The 12,428-nt window shown below is 38.0% G+C and overlaps 1 protein-coding gene across 1 annotated transcript in view; it reads left to right on the top strand.

The window, feature by feature from the left end:
• ITPR2 (inositol 1,4,5-trisphosphate receptor type 2) overlaps positions 1-12,428 on the top strand; it is a 262,261-nt gene that overhangs the window by 174,544 nt on the left and 75,289 nt on the right. The window contains exons 38-40 of the mRNA XM_075161128.1: positions 8,878-8,986; positions 10,673-10,860; positions 12,184-12,367. Of these exons, the coding sequence (XP_075017229.1) occupies positions 8,878-8,986; positions 10,673-10,860; positions 12,184-12,367 (481 nt within the window). The remainder of the gene's footprint in view (positions 1-8,877; positions 8,987-10,672; positions 10,861-12,183; positions 12,368-12,428) is intronic.

Genomic DNA, 12,428 nt, shown 5'->3' with positions numbered 1-12,428 from the left:
TGTACGTTGGCCTTTCAAGAATTTAAAGGAAATGCAGGTTTTTCCTTTTAAGCTGTTTAAGGCCTGATTTTGTACAGTCTTTAAGTACCTAAAAATGCAAGTATACTTGGAGGTAGACACGCACACACACACACACACACGGTTTTCTTATTAATGTCTGAAGTCCGAGAAATCAGCAATAATTTGGTATCTGTTTTCATCTGAGAATGCAAGGGCCATTTCTCAGAAGCATCAGGCATGCTGGTCATTTTGTCAGGCTAGTTCTCGGGGCACTATAGATAGGGTTGCTGATCGTTGTCAAAAGCACATCTGTAAATCATGGGAGGACAGAATCTGGCAGTTGGATCTACTGAATGTTGTGGCGTTCAGGCAGGAATGAGTGGCATTAGAGGAAAAATGGTTGGTTTGGAGGAGGTCTCGGGATTGTTTTGAGACAAGGCATATATCCCATGATTATTTTGCCAGGTGGTAAATGCTGAGAATTAATTCCTTTTAATATCACTATCTTTTTTTTTTTTTTTTTTAATAATAATAGAGACATACAGAGCAGTTCTAGCTGAGTAATTAATATTAACTGGGAATATTTTTATATATTGGAGAAAGTGGCACAGGTCACAGTTTAATGACATTTCCACAGTAAAACCCCAAACATGAAGTACTCATTTGGTATTGATACAACCCACAACTCATGTCAAATCCATTGAAAAATTTCCAGAGGCCTGGTAACCCAGATTGCAAAATAATTCTGATAACCTGGTTTAGAAAATGTATAGGTTCCTTCAAACGTATGTGGTGACGTGAGTACCTAGAACGCCTTAGAATAAATTCTGAATTTCTGAAGTGTCTTCATCAATCTTTACTAGTAGACAAGGGTGAAGTCGAGAAATCAGTGGAGCTGGTGGTGGGTAAAAATGAGCAGGTGAAAACTGAAATACAGAAGTGCCTCCTGAGCCACTTTGAAAATCCTGAGCTAACAGGTGAAGATCCTAGCATATCTAATTCAAAATAGGACAGGCAGTATGTCTGCAGTGCATCCCTTACCTAGTAAATCGGGTATCTGTAATGCTTTGGCTTTGAAGTTCAACATAATAGCAACATGGTGAAACAGAATAATATAATGAAAATACTATTTGGCCACTTCTGTTATTTTTCCCTAGCTACCTGTTTCAAATTGCTCTTAAAACGTCGAAGCACAGTAGTGCTCATAAGTATGCATCTGGAAATTAAGTGTCTGTTTTGGTAAATATTCACATTAGGACACCTAGGGGTAAATTTTTTTTGCAGAGCATGGGGAGTTCCACACAGAAATCCTGTTAACAAATAATAGGATTTGTGTGCATAACTCTCTGTGCATCACTGTGAAAGTTTACCCCCTGCAGCATAAGAGTTATATAATTTTAGTCTTTGAAAATTATGCTTTTCAGATGTGGTCTTTTTCTACAGTATGTTATTGATCGTGCAGTCATAAATGCTTGTGAATAATAGTGATCAAATCTTACATTGTTTTCTTTCAGTGGTGGAGAACTCGGGTTATTTGTGCATCTCAATGCTTTGTCTTGTACTGGAGAAAGTTGCAAAGGAAAAATTACATAGGTGCAAACATGATCTGTTTTATAAGTGCACAATTATGACTACAGGTGGAAACCATGTAACCAAATGAGCAACAGGACAAGTGACAGATATTAATAATAATATTTGCCCACAACAAAGACCTGTTCTCTATACACAAATGCCATGACTATATGTGGAGATCTTATATTTGGACAAAAAAAATGGACATTTGACAGCTAGTAATATTTTATGAGTCAATAGTAAAATTTTATATTATACAAAATCAAACTGTATTTTAAAAATGTTTTCTTCTGAGTCTAAGTCTGAATGCCCCAATGCCGAGGTTTTTATAATCCAAACAGTTTTTCTCTCTTGCTGTATTCATAGTGGAGACACTTTTTAGAGATACTGCCAAAAAAAAAATCTTTCTTTTAATATGACACTTTCCTGAGTTTCTTCAGGGTGCAAAATCGGACAGTTACCAGGCAAAAACTGGTTTCTTGCAATGTGTCCAGTATTCTTTTCACTATCCATATTGAAAATAGACTGGCAATAGCATTTGTTTTGCAATATTTTGGCACTTAAGCTTCCAGCTTTCTATGGAACCTGGCACTGCAAAGGAAAGAAGAGTTAAAAGACTGCTAAAAAAAACGAACTACTTTTTTAAACCACTGTAGTTTGGTTTTAGAGAAGGGTCGTGCTTGTGGTTCGTTATTTTATCCGAACCTGTTAATGAATCTCTGCATGACTTACAACCACAGGTTTATCATTTCATATTTGTGATGTAGGCAATTTGTATTAAGACAAGTGGGATTAATAACAGATTTGTGTAGGATTGAACAATGGCACATTTAAAATGTGGGGCGTGTCTGCCTAATGAGAGACAGCTGAGAGGTGTGGGTGGCCAGTCCTGCTCTCCTAGGAGAACTGTGTCATGAAGTCTGGTGCGTATTTTGGCTTTTTTTCTTTTTAGAGTTGTATAAAAACTTTTGCCAGGCAAAGTACGTGTCTGCTCCTTCTCCTACTGAAGTTGCTGGCAAATCTCCTGTTGATTTTAGTGGAAGCAGAGCTGGACACCAGCTGGACCCAACCTCATATTTAAAAGTGCTTTTTCCCTGGGGTGAATAAACGCCCCAGTGTGCAAATAACTCTGCTGTTGGACGTTATATTTTACTGGTGAAAATATATCAGTTTCAACTATCAGTTGGCTATGAAAACATCTTGTTGCAAAAAGATCAAAACCAGGAAAAAGCTCACTCTGTGTAAAAACAAACAAACAACTCCCCAAAATAAACAACCTCCCCCAACTCGCGAGCCCCCTGGAAGTTGCTGGCATCATGAAGACAGAAATTTTCCACTTTGTGGACATAGTAGGAGTCAAGACTCTGGGGCTCTCTTCCAAGCTTGTGCTTGTGCAACACCATGTGTGTGGTAGCTGTGTGCCTCAGTTGATCCCTTTTGGAGATGAGAAGATGTCTGTGCCGTCTTACATTTCAAGAGCAGGTTGAATCATCATTTAAAGGGTTATAAAATTTCCATGCTTGGTATCTTCACAGAAGCCAGTTGCACAAAACTCATTCTTCCCCTACCATGTTTCGTCTCCAAAGGAAATAAGGGAACAAAATAATGTGAAAATGGGTGAAAAATAACAAAAAAATCATCCTGAAGCAGACACTCAGACCAAGCAGAATAGAAATTTCATTTATAAATAATAAGAAGAAACGTGTAGAAGTAGGTGTTTTTTAAACAGCCTTCATAGAAAGCCAGGCTTCTAACCTCATCTATATTTACTACAGGAAAAGTGGCATGATGTCTTCATAGATTATGTGAGATGACATATTTTTGTCATCTAGCTTGTTCTCCTAATGTAGACCATGAGATCTTGAAATAGTTTGGCTGAGAAGCCACCTAGTCGTGATTTAGTAACTGCCAGCAATAGAGACTATCACACCTCTTAAGCTCTTCCAATAGCTAAATGCCGTTACTGTTACGTATATTTAAAAAAAAATCATAACCCGCGAACTGAGTAACCAACTGCCCCTACCTCTTTTCTAGCTGAATTTCTCTGTCTTCAGCTTCTCATCAGTGCATCTTACACCTTTATCTTGTAGACTGAAGTCATCCATTATCAGATTTCCCATGTAGATAGTCAGAAACAGAGTTCATGTAGTTCATGTTTAGACTGATAAGCTCAGTAGATTGAAAACCTTGAATTTCTGATGAGAAGGCATGTTTTATTCTCTAATCACTCTCGTGGAGCTTCTCCAAACCTAATCCAATTTGTCAGCTTTCTTCTTGAATTGTGGACACCAACTTGTGATGCAGTATGCCTACAGTAACGTGCCCCTGCATACGGAGAAGTAAGATAGTCTCACGAATCCTACATAATAGCTCTTGTTATCCTTTCCAGAGTCGTGTGATTTTTGGGACTTGTCATTCCACTGATTTTTCTCCAAGACATTCTGTTCTTCCTCAGAGTCATGGCTTCCTAGAACAGAGCCCTCCATTTTATGGTGTTCGGCATTTTATTGTTTTTACTTCTATAACTAGACGTACAGAGGTTTGGACATAATGAGGCTCATATTGTTTGCTTCTAGTCAGTTTAATAAATTATGCCTAAATTGTTATCAGTGACTTTACCTCATCCCCTTTTCTTCTTGTATCCTTTCTAAACGCTATTAATAATTATTTTCTGTATTCTTCCATTTCATTGAAAGAAAAATCAGGCAGACAATAAATATTGCATGAGGTTGCCCATTAGAAGCCCACATACTCATTTATGATTTCTTGCTTTAAATTGCACATTGAATTCTGTCAGTCAGTTAGCTGTTAAGCCATTTGATAACTATCCTTGTGGGGTTACTTAATAAAAAATTTTGCCTTACAGGATTGTGTCACATCACCAGTTTATTAAACTTCACCAGAGTGATATTTGCATTATTAGCAAAACCAGAAGATAATCTTCAGAAGTTTGAGAACGTCTATTTTTCTTAAACCCATATTGAGGCAATTATTACAAAATGATGCCAGTATTATAACTGCCAATCGGTTTATAGTAGCTTCCTTTAATTTTGTATTAATGGAGTTCAAAATCAGCTATTCCTTTGTTTTTCCCAGAATTGATATCAAACTCACTGTAGTGGGTTTGATATCAGTAAAAAGTATAAAAAGTACTCCCGTGTACTTTTTTAAGTGTGTCATTGCACATTAGATTTCTCCCAGTTCTCTGGGATTTTGTTTCTGTTCCAAACTTTCTGAAAACCTGTATTAGTAGACCAGAGATCCCAGCCAGCTCCTCTTTTATACTTAGCTGCAAGTTATTCAAATCTGAAGATTTAACATGCCTAAATTCCATGCATCCTCCTGGACTAATACTGGAATATAATCACAACATCATCCACTGTAGCATAGAAATATTTGTTGGACGTGGCTGCCTATTCTGTGTTGTGACTGATAATCTGTGCATTTCTACTTCATTATTTTAATGTAGAGTGAAAACCAGAAGAGATCACCAGATCATCTAGTTCAGCCTTCTGGACTTCATATACTATGAAATATCATTCCAATTCCTTAAGTAGTGTGTGAAGTTATATAAGACAGGACAAATAATTTTTGGCAGTGTTATAGAGTGAGCTGATGCTGAAGCAGGTATCCATGATAAGCCTTACATACCTCTCTCTCAGCCATTGCTTCCCCGTGTGGAACACCCCATCCTTACGTGGAACCAGCCTTTTGCAGGCTCAGAGAAGGGAAGTGAATAAACCATTGTATTAAGGCATTTAAATCAAGTTTAAAGACCAACTAGTGTAATGAAATACGGAGTGAGAAAACGTAATTTGTTTGTGTCTACATGTTCCTATTGGAATAATTTCTCCCTATTGGAAACTTTTGTCTGTCAATCTCTAGCTATTTAAAACTGCAACAACAATAACCAGTTGTTGCTTTCTTGTGTCCTCAGTCTTTATCCTAGCTTTTGTTAGAGACAATACAGCGATATTCATGGGTAACAATAAGACTGTTATGTTTCACTCTGTTTTTTTCAAAGCTATACAATGTTCTAGCCATTATAGAAGGATTGCAGTCAGCTGAGTGATGTTTACATGCCACTTCCATACCCTAATAGGAGGTATAAAAGAAAGTGTATTGTAGTCAGCAGGGGAGAGATTCAGCTTGGAAGGTTGGGACTTCTGCCATGTATAGAAACCTAGTCGGGAAGGGTAGCACTGTGCTGCCGAGTGTGCTTTTATTTTTGGCTTCTGCTTCAGTAACGTGAGTGTCAGTAATAGTTGCTGCAGACTGCTTATTCATGCTACTGCTGTGATCATTTGCTTTTGGGCAATATTAATTTTGTGGCTGTACTAAGTTAGGAAACGGTTTACAAGGACATCAGCGGCATGGCTGTCTCACTTGCCCTGGCAGCAGTTTGTCTTGTTCACATGATGGAGCTGTTCTTGCCTATGTTTTCTGGCATTCCCATAAAAGCATACCCAGACACCTACGCCAGCAGGATCGGCACTTTTTCTGAAAGCAGGGTCTTTCCCGCATTTTCTAGCATGGGGCCTCACACAGTTACGTGCTGGAGGTGACGGGCATTTCTGACACGTTGTGTGAGCATTTGCACATATCTCAGCTCCGGTTCATATGGCTGGACTCTTCTGCTCTTTGTAGTGGCAGCTAATTTCACAAGACTCGGGGAGGCGGTATGGCTGCCGAGGGTCATCACAAAGGGGATGAAGATCCCGAGGGCTGAGTCTGAGGGCGCATTTTTGGCACAGCTGTCAGACAAAGCAGAGGTTCCACCAGATTCCTGTTTTTCAAACACGATGTCCTTGTCTTTTGACACTTTGGCTTCTGAGAACTGTAAGTGTTGTCTGGATTCGTGGGAGGTTGAGAGAGAGTGAGGGAATGAGAGAGAGCAGAAATCCTAATAATTAAGACTTGCTCCTTGGGACAAGAAGTGAAGTCTGTGCCTTAGTTGGGGTATGGGTGGAGCAGGATTCCCTCTTCCATAACTGACTGGAGAAGCATCTTCACATCACTGCTCCTCCTGGTATCTTTGAAGGTAATGAGGGAGGAAGATGATCTGAGGTGTGCCAACAGTTACTCACTTCCAGGCAATGAGGCCCAAGTGCTAAATCATTCCGTTTATTAGTCAAATGCTATTTCATGATCTTAAACGTTCTTCCTGATAAAATAAAGGCTGTTTTGATTGAACAATAAAGCTTGTGACCACGGGTATTATTCTTAACTATATATAGATGTTTTTTGGTGTTTCTTCCCATGACTGCACTGTGACTGTTTATATAATTTACCATGGCGCTCTGTTAGTCATCAAGAGACTGCGTAGATTGCTGGTTGAGGATGTTGCCTCAAGCTGAGTGGTTAATCAAGTGGTATGGCAGATGCCAGCCTTTCTGATTAAAAGATCTTGTCTCAGTGCAGTGCCCATTCTGGATCGGGTTCTAGTCTGGTGTTATGTAGGATTTCTGCTCTATGATCTTGTTCATCTGATACAATTTTATGATTCTATGATATATATGCTTGAGAGAGTTTGAAAAGGGACTTTATCCTAGTTCTTAGTGCGTGCTTCTCAGTTCTGGTGGGAACTTTTTCCTCTTCAATAATACGTTTGGCTTCTTCAGGAGATGTGGAAAATGAGGTTCACTTTCCTTGTAAGACACTGGAGTTTGGTCACAGCTGGAGACAGGATGTTGAGCAGTAGCAGCTGGTGCCCTTAGCCATCTTGAAATCTCTTGCAAGCTTGGTTAGCGTACCTTGTCCATGCATGCAGGGTTAAACCCCATCACAAACAAGGCTGGGAAGGAATTTGTCTCTGTGTGAGGTCCTCAGAGACTTCTGGTTCTTTGTCTTCCTCTGTAGTGTAGAGCACGCTGGCTTAAGCTCACGTGGAAAATCCACCTAATAAATTCCCTGGCACCGCAAATGTGTAGGTGATGCTTTTTATTTTTCTTGCAGCCATTGTATGTATGGCTTTTGGTAGTTTACTGTAGGCCTTGCCCTTTTCTCAGTTGTTTGAGGGAACTCTGTATAGACTATCATCAAGCGAAAACATCAAAATGCAAGAACTAGGAAAGAATGGCTGTTTTGCATTGTCAGGCTACACGGACAGAAACCTGCATTCTGGCACTTGTTTGAGGTGGACAAACCCATTGTCCTTGAGGTCCATGAAGCAGTGAAGCCCCACTGTGGTATGTGGTTGCTCTTGGAAATAGTGCTAAGTTAACAGAGAAGTGGGAGTGTGAGTAGTGCTTCTTGAGGTGTTTCTGGGACTTGCTTCCACCCTGCTTGCTGTTTGTGATGGCCACAGAGATGTTTTGATTGAAAAGTTGACTGCTGCACTAATGTGCAGGCACTGGTGAGCTGGTAAGTACTGAGACTGCTTCTGGTGCACGTATTTTTAAGAACTGTTTTTCGTTAAAACCAGTAGGTGAGTAAAAGTAAGGAAGAAGTTGTCCCATTTTACTGCCAAGCTGTTGAAATGGAACAATTTTTCCCTTAGTGTGGTAATCGTCAGAGACCTTGCCGTACTCTTTTCTTTATAAAATCTTAAGTTACATATATACCTACAGTTGTTGTGTCACCTACTGCCTCTGCAAAGCTGAGTGTTGACTGAAGGTATTCCCAGGAGACTGAAGGCAAAATAAAAATGCTAAGTAATTGGTACCCCCAACTCTTAATTCAACGTGTCTTGTATTGCAGAACGCAAGTAAAATGAAAGGGAAGATCTTCAGAGAGCTGCATGCAAATTTTGACTGGTTGTGGTTTTGGAAGTAAAGGAACAAGGAGAGACTGAGAATGCTCTTTAAGCTATTCTATCAAATGTCATATCTCTGTTTTAATATTTCATGTGATGTGGCTTCTTTCAGATGATCAGCTGGATTATCTGAGATCAGAGAAAAGGGAGTGATACTACTCAGCTGCAGAAAATAGGAAGTACTGCAGGGTAGGGCAAGGTAGGGCACAGACACACTGACTGCAGAGCGTTGGCTCTCTGTAGAACTTGTTTCAATATACACATCTTACAGATAGCCAGTAAGAATTACTGAGGTGGAGGTATTTTATTTATAATCAATAAGTTTAAAAGAAACTTCAAAGAAGGTTTATACAACAGTATTTTAGAATTCTTCCCATGAAATTTGTTAGATAAGACCATTAGATGTTTGTTTTCTGGACAACTTTACTGTTTGTACGCTTACTAATTATAATGGAAAGTCCTAATAAATTATGTATTCACATTAAACAGCTTGCTTTTCAAACAAATTGGCCACAGCTCTAATTCCTTCTATTTTTATCTTTCTCTTAAAGGGCAACACTTTAAGGAAAATACTCCTATATCGCTACTTTAAAGGAGAATATGGAAGTGGTATGAATGGGCCTCTGTCTGCCAGCTACAGCAAAACTGCACAAGTGGGAGGTAAATTAACACAGATCATTTAAAGAGAACAAAATTAGCAGCACCATTTTTTCTAATAGGCACATTGGAAGTGCTCCAGGGATTCAGTTGGTAAATAAATCAAACATGTTCTGTAACCAGTTAGAAGAGAGGTAGTATCAGACTTTTCCTATTTTTAAGTTGCTCGCACTTGTCTCAGATGGCTGGTGTGCATTTGGTGGTATTGAAGTAGGGACTTTCCCCATGCCCCCCAATAAATCATTCGATTCAGTTCCAATTGGTAACACCATTTTAATTTGCCAGTAAATCCACATCCAGAAATTCAGGAAAGTGCAAAACGTTTAAACAAAGATGTTGCTGTTTCTGGAAACTAAAATTTTTTTTTAAATTCCAGATCCTTTATTGATATATGAAAAAAATAAGGTATCAGGAAAAGCTTCTCACAAAGATACTCGTTAGGCAATCGAACAGATGTCCCTGAGAGGCTGCAGAATGTGTCAGTTCGTGTTACAACTTTACCAGACAAGACTCTTGACGAACCTGCTCTAACTACTGCGAGCAGGAAGTTTGAGTAGATGATCTCTGTAGGTCCCTTATAACCTAATTTTTTGTATGATTCTGTTATAGAAGCCACGGGGAGTTACTGTAGGGTGGTTTCTAAGAAAAGCCAAAATAATGTATATCATAGGAAATGAGGCAGAAGCTAGGTATAGAGCCAGGTCAAAATACTTGCTATTGCATTTTCAGCATATATTAAAGGCATACCCAGATTTGTGGGTATTTCCAAATGTTACCCAACTAATCCGCCTTGATTATTTCAGTGTAGACACTGGAAATGTTTACAATCTTAATATCCTGTACACCAAATTTTGCTCCGTGACAAACAGGAGAGTAAAGATTTACTATTTTTTTAGTTCCCTCTCTAAAAAGTGTGTGGTGTCTGTGTATGGCTTCATCACAAACAAAGTCTGAACCATTTTAATCAGTTTAATCAAAGCAGTACTGACTGATTAAAGCAGTACTATATTTTTCCTAATAAAGTAGATGCAGTTACATCTGTATAAAAGTAAGTATAGCAGGAAAGATGATAATCTGTGGTAATAAAAGGTGGTTGATTTAATGAGCTAATACGATTTAACAAAATTCCTTAAAACCACACCTTTAATTTGGATCAACTCAAGTCTCTGTTCTTAAAGAATGTCATGGTGATGTTAATGGTCTAGGAGTTATATTGGCAAAAGCATTTAGGTAGAAGGTCATACTGGTAACCAGAGTGGATTTACCAGTACACAATCTTTGCATAGATTAGGCCTGAGATTGAAAAGCAGATTTAAAAGTGGTCTCAGAGCACTGACCATATACAGGGTTTAGCGTATGCAGCAGTGATATTAAAAAAGTGGACAAATCAGTGTCATTTCCAACTTCTTTATTGTCTGAGTATCACGACAGAAAAATGGTTCGGGGTTTTGTTTTATTTCTTATTCTTAGAGCCCAACATTGCAGTTTCACGCAAAAATCTTCTTTGTATCAAGGGGAATTTTGCCTCAAACAGAATTTCAAAATTAAATTTATTACATTGCTACTGTGTGCATAAGACAAATTATTATTACTCATAGATTCATTTTCATCTATTAGTAATAATAGAAATAGAATACAATAATAGTGAAACAAACAAACATGAATGGTATGTATTTGTCTAATTTGCAGGTGGATTTTCAGGACAAGACTCAGATAAGTCTGCGGTAACCATGTTTGATATTCAGTGCCTTCTGGATAAAGAAGGTGCATCAGAACTAGTCATAGACGTTATAGTAAACACCAAAAATGACAGAATTTTCTCAGAAGGCATTTTGCTTGGTATTGCGTTGCTTGAAGGTGGAAATACGCAAACACAGGTACTTATTTCATTTACTTACATACTGATTTTTAAATGCATGTAGTCTGGAGACAAATAAAAAGAACCTTTTTGCCGTAAGTTCTGTGAAAAGTTTATCACTATAATATGTATTGCTGTAATACAAATGTACATATGCCCTGTTATTATGCAATATCTCATAGTGTAGAATCTTCAGTAGGAGGAAACATTTTTCAACTGTAGCTTTCTATGTAGCACAGTGCTTCTTTCAATCTGATCTTTGCCATATGAGCATTATCTCCAGTTATTTGATATCTCTCTTTGTAAAATTAAAAATTACAGTACTTTCAAGTTTATAATAGCAATAAAATTAAGTTATTTTCTGGAAACATTTAGGGACATTTATCAAAATCTCCAAAGAGAGGAAAACTGGCCGTTTGAGAAGACCAGTATCCCAGTCCATAGAAAATAACTGCTTTAAACTACGGATTCTAGTTTTTGTGAATGATATCCCTCTTACCCAACTTTAGCCAAATAAGATGATTCTTTATTCTTACTCTATGATCAGCAGCGTTATCATAAGAGAGGAGAGATGGTATAAATCACTGCCTCCCTTGCCCCATATCTCATCATTGCCTGTGAAGGGAGCTTAAATAACCAACTTATACCTCATTGCAAGACTATAAAAGTTAAATGAGAGGAATCCCATGCTGTACCTTTATTCTGTAAAAAAGATAATACGATCTGTGACCCTGAGAGAGTGTCCAGAAAATGTTAAAGAAGTGAAATTTTGTTGCAGCTTTCTAAAATTGTTAGGGGCTGTAAAAGGCTTTTACTTTAAGATGGAGTTTGTAAACTGTTGAAAATGGTACTCGGCCTGCTTGACAGTAATACTAAGGGACTGGCCTTAATAACCTAAAATATCAATTCAAATTCTGTGTGAAGCACAAAAAATGTATATGATCTAAGCTATAATATTACACATTAAATGTTTCATGCTTCCTCTTGCTGTTACATAATAACAATTACTTTTCACTATTATTTGTAGATGGAATATTATAACTCTAGAATGCCTGGAGAAATGGAGAGTGTCACAAAGTAATTTAACTTCAAGTGTAATATTGTGACATTTTAAAGACTGCAAATAGCAGTGTTCACCATTTTATCCAAATTCTAAAATGTTATCATCAATCTTTGTTAACCAGTCTTGTATATCACTGTGTGCAAGAACTGGTCAGGCAGTGACCAACATTTGTTCTGCGTAAGTGAAGTAATTATTCATAATTTCTTTCACAAAAAATAGTGTATTTTTGTATTTTTTCTTCCTTAGAAGATTGATATCTAAAGAATATATTTTTTTCAGTATTCGACTTACCAGCAACTGAAGGAGCAAAAAAAGTCAGAAAAATTCTTTAAAGTCCTGTATGACCGCATGAAAGCTGCTCAGCAGGAGATACGATCGACAGTGACAGTGAACACTATTGATTTGGGGAGCAAAAAGAAAGATGATGATAGTGACCTAACCATATCTGTACCCAAGAAGAGAGGTAAGGAGGCACCCATATAAAAGAGGGGAGAAGTGCATTATATTCAAACTGCATGTACTGT

This window comes from Calonectris borealis, chromosome 1, assembly GCF_964195595.1.
Source record: "Calonectris borealis chromosome 1, bCalBor7.hap1.2, whole genome shotgun sequence".
NCBI lineage: Eukaryota > Metazoa > Chordata > Aves > Procellariiformes > Procellariidae > Calonectris > Calonectris borealis.
Note: the sequence above shows the minus strand (reverse complement) of the source record. Positions and strands in the feature narration are given on the sequence as shown.